Below are 15526 nucleotides of genomic sequence, written 5' to 3'. Positions count from 1 at the left end.
TAAACTAAAAGCAAACTGCTTCCATTGCAATATTTCACAAAGCCTTAACTTTCTTTCAAGAGACCGAAGCAAATGTTGATTTCACCACAACCTTTGCATTCTGTAACATAGTCCATCATGAACAATCCAAATAATACCAACCATTCTTCAACCATTTTTAAAGGCTGTAAGATAAATAATACTCTTTAATTCGGGATATTTCTCTATTAGGACATTTCCCGATGCAAAACCTCTTGAGTTAACTTCTAAAAGGCAATGTGTTCTTATGTTTGAAGTTGGAAAGGTCTTTGTGCTGTGAGAGTTAATACTGCTATTTGTAGTCTTTCATTGTCATTATTTTCAGAAATTCAAATATGAAGTATCATTCAGTGACTCTTCTTGTTGAACATGTCACCAGCCTTGTGTACATCGTTCCTTCTCAATTGGACTATTGCCTCATCAGATTTGCTTCTTAAAATGTCCACCTTCCAAACGTATCTTGAATGAAAGAGAACACCACATTTTAGATTGTTTGGAATACATTTTTAGCGAATGATTTTCAAGCTATTGTTTCCTGATCAGTGGAATAATATTTGGGTTTATTATTTTACCATTGGTGCAGTGAAAAGCTTTGAATAAATGATGTCAATCCAATTTGCAACAAAAGTTGGCACAATTACAGGTCCAAGACCCAGCCCATTTTTCATTCTGCAATTGACGTCGACACAGTCGCACTGAATATCAACTTGTATCTCTCTCTTGCCCAGTTCTGATGAGGGCCCACAGATCTAAAACATTGACTGGTTCTCTTTCCACAGATGCTCCCAGATCTGTATAATTTTACCAACATTTACTGTTAAGTTTAGATATTGTTAAAAGTGTGTGCTGGACCTAATGAAAATTCAGTTATTTTTATTGTTAGTCTGGTGTGATATGAATTGTTGTGCATGAGGACGTTTCTGGTAGAATTTACCCATTTTGTCTTCTACCCATTTATTTTAGACTTTAGAGATATAGTGTGGAAACAGGCCCATCAGCCTACCGAGTCAGCGCCAACCAGCAATCATGCCATACACTAGCACTAACCCACACACTAGGACAATTTACAATTTGCAGAAGCCAATTAGCCTACAACCCTGTACGTCTTTGGAGTGTGGGAGGAAACCGGAGAAAACCCACACAGTCACTGCAGGAATGCCATTGTGAAGTGTTTCCGACATTGTATAGACTCATCGTCATCATTTCCCTTTCATATTAAAAGAAGATAATTTCTCTCTTTCCCTCACTCATTTCCCACATCAACTGTATTTTCCTTTCCTTCCTGGTTTACATTTTCCTCGCCATCATTGCCCTGCTCTGTTGTGTTTGATCTGTGGGAACGGCATAGCCAACCCAAGAATGCGAAAGGTGTGAAGGCCACCAGCTATTTTGCAGCTGCAGATGCGGTTCAGCATCTGCCATGTGTGCAACCTCACCAACTATCACCTCAACTCCCCTGAGTCTCAGTGGTCTGTTCTTTATGCTACAACACAGCGTTGTAAACCCCTGCTGTGTATTCCCATGTTCTCTCGGCCCAAACTGAGAGCATGTATTTTCACCCAGTGGAGAAAATCTACTTTGCTCTCTCTTGTACATACATGTACATACTTGTACATACATGTCCATACCTGTTACTGAGGTGGAGCACCAGTGTCAAATTTCTTCTTCCTTCCTTCCATGCCAGACATAGCTTCTACGTTCTTCCGCCAATCATGGACTTCAACCTGTTTGTGTTCCTTCAGATAATATAGAGTAAAATGGAGCATTACATAAGCAATATAGCCACAGAGTCATGCAGAATAGAAACAAGTTCTTCGGCCCAACTTGCCCATACCGACCAAGATGACCCAACTACGCTAGACACACCTGCCTACGTTTGCCCCCTATCCCTCTAAACCGATCCTAATCATGTACCTGTCCAAGTGTTTTTTAAATGCTGTTATAGTATCTTCCTCAATTAGCTCCTCTGGCAGTACATTCCACATACCCATCACCCTGAGTGAAAATGGTGCCCCTCAGGTTCCTATCAAATCTTTCCCCTTAAACCTATGTTCTCTGGTTCCCGATTCCCTTACCATGAGTAAAATTACCTGCTGAGTTGCTTCAGCACTTTGTGTCTTTTCCTGGGTAAAAGACTGTGCGTTCACTCTGTCTATTTCGTTACCATCAACTACACTTATTCATTAATGGGATATGTGCGTTCACCCTATCTATTCCCCTCATGATTTACTTTCCTAGAAGGGCAATTATGGAGATGGCAATTTAGCAGCAGAAAATTAAACAAAATGAAATAAGATTAATGAACCAGAAAGATTGATCGTTAACGTGCTTGCAACAGTATCGTACCTTCTCGTCCTCTTTTTTCACTGATTTTAGATTTGACCTCAAATCCAACGAGGTTTTGTAGGTGGTCTCTGCCAGAGCGCCCAGCATTTCATCCGCAGATACCCTGACCCGACGCAGGGTGGGACGTTTGAACTTGCCTTTCAGATCTAAAACTTTCTGAGTTAAACTCTCGATCTGAATAAAACAGAGCATTTCATGAACCAATCCCTCGATAATTTACTGGTCCGGTTTTCTGCCGTTTTTTTTTTACAAATACTTTATTCCAAAACAAAAACAAACTTACAAAGTAGTAACGCGATCAAATCAAAAGCTGCCTGTATTGGCAGTTTACAAACAAAACGATTATCAAATTAAAATTCCGCCAACTTTGTCAATAATACATTTGACCCGCCGCGGTGACCAGCGTTCACGTAAGGCCTCCAGCGTTCCCTTGGACACCGTGTGTTCCCTCTCCAGGGACACTCGAGCAAGGACGTAAGCCAGGGGTAGGCAGCCAACCCCTGTGCGGCCATCCAATACCCGCTGCCTGGACCCGCAAATGGCCATCTCGGCCAGGAGCAGACCGACAGAGAGACCCCATCCTCCCTCCCGACCCTCCCCCTCTGTGCAGTGGGGTGGGAACTGGCTGATTTACCTCTTTGCTGTTTTTGAACACTTTAACTTCAATGTCATAGCGCTCTGCGTCAACACCGTCGATCGTCTGGTGGAATTGTTTGCACATGTTCTGCAGTGTCCCAAAACAAGATGAACAGGAAGGTCAGAAGCCTCATTCAAAATCCACACTTATCTTCTCTTTTTATTGTTTTGGAAGAATAATTTTCCTGTTTCCTATGCAATTTCAACTGCAACTTCATGTTCATAAGTTCTAGGAACAGAATTAGACCATTCGGCTCATCAAGTCTACTACGCAATTCAATCATGGCTGATCTATCCTTCCCTCTCAACCCCATTCTCCTGTCTTCTCCCCATAAGCCCTAATAATCTGTTCTACAAAACCAATGTTAGAATGGCTCCTACATGACCCCACCACAAGTCGCGTCTTCCCATCTCCCCCCCTCTTTCCACCTTCAGTTTGTCATGAAGAGTCATTGCCTCAGCAGGGGTCAGAAATGCATGAAGATTTTTGGTCTCTCTTAAAAGTGGGCCTTTAATGCATTGCTACGTAGAGACTTACTTTGCACATAATAGAAAGGACACAGAATGCTGTAGTAACTCAACGGGATCAGCAACATCTCTGGAGAACATGGGCAGACGACGTTTCGGGTCAAGACCCTTTTACATACTGAATGTAGTAGGGAAGAGAAGCGTGGAAAAAAAAGTGGGGGTTGTACAAAGCCTGGCAAGTGATAGTTGGATACATGTGAGAGGAGTTTTGAGTGGCAGATCAGTGTTTTGTTTACAGATACAGCTTGGAAACAGGCCCTTTGGCCCACCAAGTCCGCGCTGGCTCCATCCTGTACAATAGGCACATTTTTTAAAATGGAAACCAATTAACCAAAAACCGCATGTCTTTGGAATGTGGGAGGAAAATTGGAGCACCTAGAGAAAACTCACGCGGTCATAGGGAGAACGTGCAAACTCCGTACAGACAGCACCCGTACCTGTCTGAAGTTTGTAGGTTAATTGGCCTCTGTAAATTGCCCCAAGTGTTTAGGGAGAAGATGAGAAAGAGAGATAACATAGAACTACTGTGAACGTGTGATCGATGATCAACGTGGACTCGGTGGGCTGAAGGGCCTGTTTCCATTCTGTGTCTGTAAAGTAAACTTTTAGAGCTGTGATATATTTATCCGTGATTCTTTGCAGTTATTTTCAGTCAGTCCTTAGTTTGCAGTGACCCCCTCAGCCTCTGCTGTACACCGGTGAGATTACAACTGTGCCAGTAGAGAGGTGACGATGGGCAATGGGACATTGGAAGTCATCTTCTGGCGTTCTCTCATTATACGCCCCTTGGACAAAAATAATGTCAACCTGAACTAGACAGAACTGCAGGAAATTAGGCAACTTAAAGTGAGTCAGAGAGTTGTGAATCTGTGGAATCAGTCAGAGAGTTGTGAATCTGTGGAATTCTCTGCCTCAGAAGGCAGTGGAGGCCAATTCTCTGAATGCATTCAAGAGAGAGCTAGATAGAGCTCTTAAGGATAGCGGAGTCAGGGGGTATGGGGAGAAGGCAGGAACGGGGTACTGATTGAGAATGATCAGCCATGATCACATTGAATGGCGGTGCTGGCTCAAAGGGCCGAATGGCCTCTTCCTGCACCTATTGTCTATTGTCTATTATGTGTGTTGGAAAATGTAAAACCACATTTTCTAAATTCAGGAATTTCCAAATGCCACATTATCTGAGCACAGATTATTCTTGGATGGTTGCAGAGTGACTGACCAGCTCCCAAACCGTCCCACCCATTCATCTCCTCACAAACTCATATTGGTTGCAGTTTTCACTGAATAATAATCCTGCATTTACTTGCAGTTCCTCAACCGAAAGGCTCGACGTGTTGAGTTGTGGCACAGTTTCCTTAAGCAATCGATTCTTCTCGGTATCTCTTTCACTCTTTTCTTTTTCCAGTTTCTTCACTGCATTTGCAAGCATCAAACTCTGACATAAAAACACACAGAAACGTTAACGCTTAAAATGTTTAAACTTTTGGTACTAGTTCATATTACAAACCTTTTGATAAAAAACAAAGGATTCTTACCAATTTTAGAGAAATGATTCTTTCATCTGATACACCACTGGGAAGTCAGCTGTAGAAAATCTACATTGCTTACTTGGGAACCTTTAACACTGGTTTCCAAAGTTGATTGAAGGGTTAAAGTAGCCATTAATGTATATAAAAAAATGATGCACTAAAATCAAGAGATTTAGGAGAACAGTGCCAGGTCCATAACAGGTGCTGACCTCCCCACCATTGAAGGGATCTAAGAAGATGCTGCCTCAAAAAGGCAGCCAGCATCATCAAGGACCACTGTGGCCATGCTCTCATTTCACTCCTGCCATCCGGACAAGGTACAGGAGTCTGAATACAGTGACCACCAGGTTTAGTCTCTTCCCAACAACCATCAGGCTCTTGAACACTGACTAAACTTCGAACGACGAACTTCCTTGGTTGCTCTAGGGACTTGGGGCTTTGTTTGTTTTGCACTATATATAGATTTTTTATTCATTGAACTTTTTCTGTTTACCGAGTAATCTATTGAGTGCTGTGTTTACAGACCTGTTATACACCTGAAATAATTTCATTGTTCCATTTCGGTACATATGACAATTTAACACTCTTGACATCAACAATGCCAATAATTAACGGGCATATTTAATTATAGAACATGGAACAGTACAGCACAGAAACGGGCCCTTCAGCCCACCTTGTTTGTGCCGAACATGATGCCAAGTTATACTGTTCACATCTCCTGTATGTGCTCCATATCCTTCCATACGCTGCATATCCATGTGCCTATCGAAAATCCTCTTAAATGCCACTATTGTATCTGCGTCCATCACCACTCCAGCAATGCGTTCCAGGCCCCCCATCACCCTCTGTGTAAACAAATTGCCCTGCACATCCCCATTAAACTTTCCCCCCTCTCCCCTTTATCGCAATATTCTCTTGTATTTGACATTTCTACCCTGGGAGAAAGCTTCTGACTGTCTACCCTATCAATGCCTCTCATCATTTTATATACTTCAATCATCTCCCCTCAACCTCTGACAACAATCCAAGTCTCTCATTGTAGCTGAAACCCTCTCATCCAAGCAACATTCTGGTAAACCTCCTCTGAACCCTCTCCAAAGTCTCCACATCTTTCCTGTAATGAGGCGACCAGAACTGCACGCAATACTCCAAATGCAGCCCAACCAAAACTCAAGAGCTGCATCATAACTTCATGACTCTTATGCTCAATTCCCCTGGCATTGAGGGCAACCATACCATACACCTTCTTTACCACCCTATCTCCTTGTGCTGCCACCTTCAATGAGCTATGAACTTGGACTCCAAGATCCCTCTGCATATGAATGTCGTTAAGGGTATTGCCATTAACTGCATGCTTTCCCCTTACATTCAACCTCACAAAGTGCAGCATCTCATGATTATGTAGAGTATTTACTCAGAATGCTTATTAAATGTCACTTTTTAGATCCCACTACAAGCATCATAATAAGCTTAAGATAATTAATCCAGTTTTTAAAAAATATTCATTTTCTTGGTGGGATTGGGATATCCCGACCAGATTTACATTTCACAACTGTAACAAAATGGTGTCCCACAGCTGAAAATGGATTTAAGCTTATGGAGCAATATTGCGCAAAAAAAATAAAATACTGGATGAACTCAGAGGGTCAGGCAGCATCTGTGGAGGGAATGGATAGATGACATTTTGGATTGGGACCCTTCTTCATACTCCTTGGATTCCAGAGCAAGATTGCAACCGTTTCAAGGAGTCTTAACACGTTTCACGAAGTTGAACTCCTGAATGTGCGTTAGGACTCTTTTCCAGTGTAAAACCACAGCAGATAACTTTGATGGGTCTGCAATGTCCAAAATAAGCCGCACACATCATTTTCAACCTCACTGGTTGAGGAATGACAGTTCTTGTTGACCCAGGCGACCAGCTTTTTATTGACTTCCTTTTCCGGAAGTCATGCTATTTAAAGAACTAACACTAAAACTGCATTCTCTGCCCTTGTGAGATGATTGGAAAAGAGTCCTAATGAGTCCGAATGCCCCGGTGACTTCCCGTGACCTCAAATACGACAGGGCCAGTCTCCCTCAGAGCCCGAGGATCAAAGTCTGTCCCCAGCTCTCCCGCGATCCTCTCAGATATCTGCCATTGATTGATGCTGAGAGGCATGGATAGCATGCACAGTCAGAACCTTCCCCCCCCCCCCCCCCAGGATGGAAATGTCAAAATAGCATTAAGAGTGAGAGGAACAAAGTTTAAAGCAGATTTATTCACAAAATGCTGGAGTAACTCAGCAGGTCGGGCAGCATCTCGGGAGAGAAGGAATGGGTGACGTTTCGGGTCGAGACCCTTCTTCAGACTGATGTCGGGGGTGGGACAAAGGAAGGATATAGGTGGAGACAGGAAGATAGAGGGAGATCTGGGAAGGAGGAGGGGAAGGGAGGGACAGAGGAGCTATCTGAAGTTGGAGAAGTTTAAAGCAGATGTGTGGGGCAAGGTTTTTACATGGAGGGTGGTGGTGAGAAGGCATTTATTTAGCCAGAGGGTGGTGAATCTGTGGAATTCATTGCCACACATGGCAGTGGTGGCCAAGTCATTGTGTATTTTAAACCAGAGATTGACAGGTTCTTGATTAGTAAGTGCATCAAAGGTTACGGGACGAAGGCAGGAGAATGAGGTTGAGAGGGGAAAATAGACCAGCCATGATAGAATGGTGGAGCAGACTCGATGGATCGAATGGCCTAATGTTGTCCTATGTCTTATGTCCCCATGAAAGCCTGGAATATGTTGCCAGAGGTGGTGGTGGAGGCAGATACCATCGTAGGGGTTGAGAGGCTTCTGGATAGGCACATGGATATGCAGGGAATGGAGGGATATGGATCACATGCAGGCAGAGGAGACTAGTTTATCTTGGCATCATGTTCGGCATGGACATTGTGGGCCCAAGGGCCTGTTCCTGCGCTGGACGGTTCTATATTCTACAATGCTGCACCTTTGTTTGCTTCTCAGTTGCACTGCAGGAGAGTCAAGGGTCAAGAGGGTCTAATTGTCACATGTACCGGCAACAGAACAATGACATTCTTACTGCAGCATAACAGGCCTGTAAATACAATCACACAGATAATGTATAATAATCAACAATACAATAAATTAATAACCATAATACCAGGTAACCATAATAGTGCAAAAACCAAAGCCCATAGTGCAACCAAAGACACAATGCATCGATCAGAGTTGCCGGGGTTAGTGTTGTGCAGTGTTGAAGAGCCTGTTGGTTGTAGGGAAGAAGCTGTTCCTGAACCTGGACGCTTCAGTTTTCAGGCTCCTGTACCTTCTTCCCAATGGCAGGGAAATGAAATGAGAGCATAGCCAGCCAGGGTGGTGTGGGATCTTGGTGATGCTGGCTGCCTTTTTGAGGGAGCACCTCCCGTAGATCCCTACGATGGTGGGGAGGTCGGCAAAGGTGATGGACCGGGCCGTATCCACTACTTTTTGTAATCTTCCTTCCTGCACGTTTCAGTTACTAAGCCTGGCTGTGACATAACCAGTCAACATGCTCTCTACCACACACCTATAGAGCATTCATCGATATACCGAATCTCCTTGAACTTCTAAGTAGCGGCATTGATTTTTTAGATTTAGATTTAGAGATACAGCACAGAAACAGGCCCTTCGGCCCACCGGGTCCGCGCCGCCCAGCGATCCCCGCACACTAACGCTATCCTACACCCACTAGGGACAATTTTTACATTTGCCCAGCCAATTAACCTACATCTTTGGAGTGTGGGAGGAAATCGAAGATCTCGGAGAAAACCTACGCAAAGAGCCTTCTTTGTGGGGACCAGAGGGGCAACCTTTTCAAGTGGAGGGTGGGTGTACACGTGGAACAAGTTGCCAGAGGAAGTGGTGGAGGCGGCAATTTAAAAGACACTGGACAGGTATATGAACGGAAAAGGTTTGGAAGGATTCGGGGGTGGCAGACAGGTGGGACCGGTTCCATTAGGCAACTTGGCCAGTGTCAGCGTGTTGGTCTGTATGGTAGGAGAGCTGGATGACTCTACAACTCCATTGGAATGGGAAAAATGTATTATGGATAGAGGACTCGTTAGGTGATCAGAAAAAAAGTCAAGATAAAGGGATCATTTTCAGGTTGCTAAGCTATAAGTTGTCGGGTTGGCAGGGGGTCAGAGCTGGGGGCTTGCTTATTAATAATCAATATTGTTTAGTTTAGCCGTTCACCAATGAGTTGTGATGAGGGCGGAAGAGTCTACAGAGAAGAAGAATCAAAGTGCTGGAGTAACTCAGCGGGTCAGGCAGCATCTCTGGAGAACATGGATAGGTGACGTTTGGAGTTAGAAACATACATAGAAACATAGAAAATAGGTGCAGGAGGAGGCCATTTGGCCCTTCGAGCCAGCACCGCCATTCATTGTGATCATTGCTGATCATCCACAATCAGTCACCCGTGCCTGCCTTCTCCCCATATCCCTTATTCAGCTAGCCCCGAGAGCCCTATCTAACTCTCTTTATCCAGTGAATTTATCCAGTGAATTGGCCTCTACTGCCTTCTGAGGCAGAGAATTCCACAAATTCACAACTCTTTGGGTGATTTTTTTTTTTCTCATCTCAATTTTAAATGGCCTCCCCTTTATTCTTAGGCTGTGGCCCCTGGTTCTGGACTTTCCCAACATTGGGAACATTTTTCCTGCATCTAGCTTGTCCAGTCCTTTTATAATTTTATATGTTTCTATAAGATCCCCTCTCATCCTTCTAAATTCCAGTGAATACAAGCTCAGTCTTTCCAATCTTTCCTCATATGACAGTCCCGCCATCAGGGGGATTAACCTCGTGAACCTACGCTGCACTGCCTCAATAGCAAGGATGTCCTTCCTCAAATTAGGAGACCAATACTCCAGATGTGATCTCACCTGGGCCCTGTACAACTGCAGAAGGACCTCTTTACTTTGGGGGCCTGTAGATAACTCCCATTAGTGTCTTCTTACCTTTTACAACTCTATCCACAGCGAATCTGCATCATCAGTACCAATGTCACCCCTCGCAAGGAACTGAATTTCATCCCTCACCAACAGAGCTATCCACCTCCTCTGCCCACCTGCCTGTCCTTTCTGTAGGACGTAGAACCCTGAATATTCAGTTCCCCGTCCCAATCCTCCTACAGCCATATCTCTGTAATCCCCACAATGTCATATCTACCAATCTCTAACTGAGCCTCAAGCTCATCCACTTTACTTCTTATACTTTGCGCATTCATATATAATACGTTTAATTCATTACCTCACCTTTCACATCGATTCCTATTTCAGTTGGCCACACTCTCCTAGCCCTTCGTGAGCTTTCTGTTCGGTTAATTCTGGTGTCTTTCTTAACTTTTCCTATACTCTCTTTCTCTTTAACTCCATCCTTGTATTTCCTATTTGTATCCTCCCCCCCCCCCCCATCCCCCACTATTTAGGCTAGCCAGTCAGAAGAAGGACCCCGGCCCAAAACGTTATGTTCTCCAGGGATGCTGCCTGACCCGCTGTTACTCCAACACTTTGTGCCTTCTTTGTAAGTTAGCATCTGCAGTTTCTCATTTCTACAGTCTGCAAAGGAAGTTCGATAAGTTAAACGACTGGTCAAAAAATTGGCCGAAGCAGAAGAATGTTGAGTGATGTGAGGTATGGGTTTAAATGGGGAAGTAGTTCAGAGAGCTGTTACACATGTGAGATCTCAACTAACAAACCCGTGCCAAATTGAAAGCAAGAACCACTCACAGCATAAATGTGTGCATGCAAAGTTAATAATGGATTTTTATTTCATCCAGTTTAGTTTAGCATTGCAGCGTGAAAACAGGCCTATCGGCCCACCGAGTCCACGCTGACCAAAGGTCACCCGTACACTAATTCTATGTTATTCCAGTTTTGCATTCTACACACGTGGGGCAATTTACAGAGGCAACAAACCTGCACGTCTTTGGGATGTGGTAGGAAACCGCAGCATCCGGAAAAAAACCCATGCCGTCACAGGGATAACGTGCAAACTCCATACAGACAGCACCCGTAGTCAGGATTGAAACCGATCTCTGGTGCTGTGAGACAGCAACTCTACTGCTGAGCCACTGTGCCACCCCTTTATTGAGCATTTTCATTTGGTTGTTGTGTCCACTATTGAGTAAGGGCGGCACGGTGGCGCAGCGGTAGAGTTACTACTTTACAGCGCCCAGACCCGGGTTTGATCCTGACTATGGTTGCTTGTCTGTACAGAGTTTGTAAGTTCTCCCCGTGACCTGCGTGGGTTTTCTCCGAGATCTTTGGTTTCCTCCCACACTACAAAGACGCACTAGGTTTGTTAGTTAATTGGCTTGGTATAAATGTATAAATGTTAAATTGTCCCCAGTGTGTGTAGGGTAGTGTTAATGTACGGGGGTCGGTGCGGACTCTGTGATCCGAAGGGCTTGTTTCCACGCTGTATCTCTAAACTAAACCAAATACTGCATTTATAAACCTGTTGTGCAGCTGCAAGTAAGAATTCAATTGTTCTATTTCTGGACACATGTCAAATATTTCAGGACATATGACAATAAAAGGCTCTTGATATTCGAATCAGTTTGCCATCCACAGTGACCAAACTGTACTTGGTAATATCTGCTTCTGTCCATCAATGGACCCCTAGACAGCACACAACTCGACAACTGCACAGTTAGCTGAAATAATGCAGTGAATCTCCATGTACATCAGCTATGATATTGCGTCATGATGAAGTTCTGGAATTAAAAGCTTCTGGATTTCTGTTATGGACAACATTGCCCATTCAGTACCAGCAGACTGATGTAAGGTCTGCCATGCCAGGAGTTCACTTCAATGGTGAGGAATGGCCTATTAGAAACATAGGCCATAGAAAATAGGTGCAGGAGGAGGCCATTCGGCCCTTCGAGCCAGCACCGCCATTCATTGTGATCATGGCTGATCATCTACAATCGGTAACCTGTGCCCAACTTCTCCCCATATCCCTTGATTTCACTAGCCCCTAGAGCTCTATCTAACTCTCTCTTAAATTCATCCAGTGATTTGGCCTCCACTGCCAAGGGCTAGTGGAACTGTGGCAGAGAATTCCACAAATTCACAACTCTCTGGGTCAAAAAGTTCCTTCTCACTTCAGTTTTAAATGGCCTCCCCTTTATTCTAAGACTGTGGCCCCTGGTTCTGGACTCCCCCAACGTTGGGAACATTTTTCCTGCATCTAGCTTGTCCTTTAATAATTTTATATGTTTCTATAAGATCCCCTCTCATCCTTCTAAACTCCAGTGAAATTCAAGCCTAGTCTTTTCAATCTTTCCTCATATGACAGTCCCGCCATCCCAGGGATCAATCTCGTGAACCTACGCTGCACTGCCTCAATGGCAAGGATGTCCTTCCTCAAATTAGGAGACCAAAACTGTACACAATACTCCAGATGTGGTCTTCCCAGGGCCCTATACAATCGCAGAAGAACCTCTTTACCCCTATACTGAAACCCTCTCGTTATGAAGGCAATCCTCTCGCTATTGGGAATGTGATTTGGTTTAGTTTAGTTTAGAGATACAGCGCGGCAATAGGCCCACGGAGTACGCAATGGCCAGTGATTCCCCGCACATTAACACTATGCTACACAGGCTTGGGACAATTTTACACATTAACCTGCAAACCTGTACGTCTTTGGAGTGTGGGAGGAAACCAACGATCTCGGAGAAAACCCACACAGGTCTTGGGGAGAACGTACAAACTCCGTACAGACAAGCACCAGTGATCAGGATCGAACCCTGGGTCTCTGGTGCTGTAAGGCAGTAACTCTACCGCTGCACCACCGTCATTGTTGGACTGAATAAAGGGACATAACAATGGATTCATAGCACAATCACTGCCAATGGATCAAAGCCTTACCTTAAGGTGGATTTTACGTGCAATCGGGACTTTGCCCCTTTTCTGCAATAAATTTAAAACAAAAGGAATACTTATTTACTCAGACCAAAATAAATAAGGAATTGTAAGTAAATAAATCAAAAGTAAATAGGATGGGAAATTGTCAGATCCCTATATTGCAAGTCTATGGAGCTCAACATTTTCTTAAGTATTGCAGTTAATTCATTGGAAGACTCAATGCACATGGGTTTACGAATTACACTATACAGGCGATGTTCTATGTAAATAGCAGATTCTTTGCCAGGCTTCCTCCATCGTTCATGCTGCAGAACCAGGTTTAAAAGTAGAATTGAAAAAACACAAAGTCCTGGAGTAACTCAGATGGTCATGCAGCATCTCTAGAGAACGTGGATATGTGACGTTAGAGGAGGTGGCTGGACAAAGCCTGGCGATGATGGGTGGATACAGGTTAGGGCAGGGGGGGTGTTGGTTGGCAGATGGGTGGACAATGGCCAGAGCTGAAAAGACAAAAGACTGCGAGATAAGAAGAGGCATGAATTGGGAGACTGGAAGAAGGGATGTAGGTGGAAGGGGAGGGGGGAAAGGGGGGGTGGGGAGGATGATTATTGGAAGAAATGGGTATAATCGCATATGTAATTGAAAGATATTATTACAAGTTCACCTTCTTCCATTGCATTTACATTTGGGAGGAAATATTAATGAAGAGGAATGGGTAGAGTGCATTTTGACTTCTGTTCCCAATGTTCCCAATGTTGGGGGAAGTCCAGAATGGGGTGTGATGACATTCTGTGAGCATGTTGGATACATCTTGAGGAGTATCTTTAAAGCTTCTTTTTAGTTCCGTTAGATTTTTAAGCTGGCCTCTATTGTCAGTGATCGTTGATTTTTAGTCAGAGGACTGATGTACACCACTCTCTGACTATCAAACTAAACTCCTCATTCATCCCTCTGGAAAATACATTGTTTGTAACGATGTCCCCTGGCCTAGCATGCTAGATACCAACACATAACTAGACATCCAATTACTTTCAGCTGTAGATTACAATCGCCTGGGCTTATGTGATTTCATGGTTAAAACATTCTTCACAGAGAGAAATTTAAAGAAAACTGAAACTAACCTGTTCATCGCTGTATATTGGGAGGGAAAGAAACAAAATATTTTGCATTAATATCATTTGTAATTTGCACATGGCATTTTTTTTTTTAAATTGAAGCCAATACTTACTTTCCCTCTGACATTTTGACCTGTACAATGATAAAATAGAGGCCGGTTAAACTATTTTCAGATACATCAGCATTATCTCCCATTCATGTTGCTTCAGATCAGTGCTTTGTTGTGTTTGCTGGCCACATGACATGTATGTTTATTAATCGTGCATAAAGGCACCTCTTCATGTACAAAAAAGCACTGGGTATTGGCAATGGTTTATTAATGTTTGCGTGCAATACAGCCAAATCATATAATGCATTAATACAATCAAGCTATACACAAGTATAACAGATTAAGAAAACTTCCAGAGTGCAGGTTATAGTTTTATCGAGTTACAGCATTACAGTTACATAGAAAAAGTGCAAGGTCTGCAATGAGGTCGGTTGGAAGATCAGGAAGATACGGTGTCAGGTGTTATGGGGAGAAGGCAGGAGAATTGGATTAGGAGGGAGAGATAGATCAGCCATGATTGAATGGCAGAGTAGACTTGATGGGCTGAATGGCCTAATTCTGCACCTATCACATGACCTTATGACTACACTCTAGCTGGGCAGTGGGCAAGTCCTAAATGGGACTTGTATGGGAGTTGGACGACCCCGCCCCCACGATGTCTCCACTGTCTTGTGTGCATGCCACATGTACAGTCGGCAAGTCCAGCGGTTTTTGGGCTTGTCTACCCAGCACGTGAAGCCTGGGTTCGGCGGATTGCGCGGAGGAAACCACCAGAAGGTTCAACGGGCAGAAAGACGATCCCAGCAAAGCGTCGTGGAGTGCAAACAGGACAGAGTGAGATACGTGGGACACTTCTGACCATCCACTACATCCCGACCTGTCCCCAGCCGTCCCGACTATGTCTTGCTGCTGGAACCCGATAGGCCAGGACGAGAGAGTGAGGCCGACGATCTGCGCAACTCCCCCTCACTTAAATCCAAGTCAAGCGCAAGTCATGACTTCAACCCCATACCGTGCAACCTCAAGTCCTATGGCGATGGGAGAGTGGCGAAGCAGCAGGTGTGGATACACTGGAAGCTGTAGTTACGAACCTGCACACAGGCGGTCCTGGGCATAGGGTCGCTCTCTACTGGACCGAAGCAGCAGTGGAGTTCGGCAGCCCCCGGGTATCTGAGCAACCCTCTTTAGGATTCGTTGTGCTCACCTCCATGGAGGAAGGGGCTAGAAAAGGTGCCTCAAACTTAGCCTGCTTCACTTCACCTTGGCCAGCATACCGCGGCTGGCGGCGATCCCAATCAGCGGTCGAAATAATAAGAAAAAACAAGTTGAAGGTGCTGAACCTCAGCACGTGGAACGTGCGAACCCTGCTGGATAACATCAAGGCAGATAGACGCACTGC

The 15526-nt window shown here is 44.3% G+C and overlaps 1 protein-coding gene across 1 annotated transcript; it reads right to left on the bottom strand.

Annotated features, from left to right (window-relative positions):
- Positions 1–1649: 1649 nt before the first annotated feature.
- LOC144604969 (troponin I, slow skeletal muscle-like) lies at positions 1650–14204 on the bottom strand. Its single transcript, XM_078419909.1, has 7 exons — positions 14191–14204; positions 14084–14093; positions 12966–13007; positions 4832–4963; positions 2999–3088; positions 2365–2538; positions 1650–1754 (listed from the first exon to the last, which is right to left on the bottom strand). The coding sequence occupies exons 1-7, from the start codon at positions 14202–14204 to the stop codon at positions 1650–1652; spliced, it is 567 nt and encodes a 188-aa protein (XP_078276035.1).
- Positions 14205–15526: the final 1322 nt, after the last annotated feature.

This window comes from Rhinoraja longicauda, chromosome 23, assembly GCF_053455715.1.
Source record: "Rhinoraja longicauda isolate Sanriku21f chromosome 23, sRhiLon1.1, whole genome shotgun sequence".
Classification (NCBI taxonomy): domain Eukaryota; kingdom Metazoa; phylum Chordata; class Chondrichthyes; order Rajiformes; family Arhynchobatidae; genus Rhinoraja; species Rhinoraja longicauda.
This window is presented reverse-complemented; position numbering and strand designations above follow the sequence as displayed.

Bases quoted from the DNA above. Each gene is read 5' to 3' on its own strand.
- LOC144604969 (XM_078419909.1), bottom strand. The intron at 4,964-12,965 runs GTAAGGCTTTGA...TTTTTATGTCAG, and splicing joins CACGTAAAATCCACCTTAAG to AGTTTGATGCTTGCAAATGC. The intron at 1,755-2,364 runs GTACGATACTGT...TATTATCTGAAG, and splicing joins TGAAAAAAGAGGACGAGAAG to GAACACAAACAGGTTGAAGT.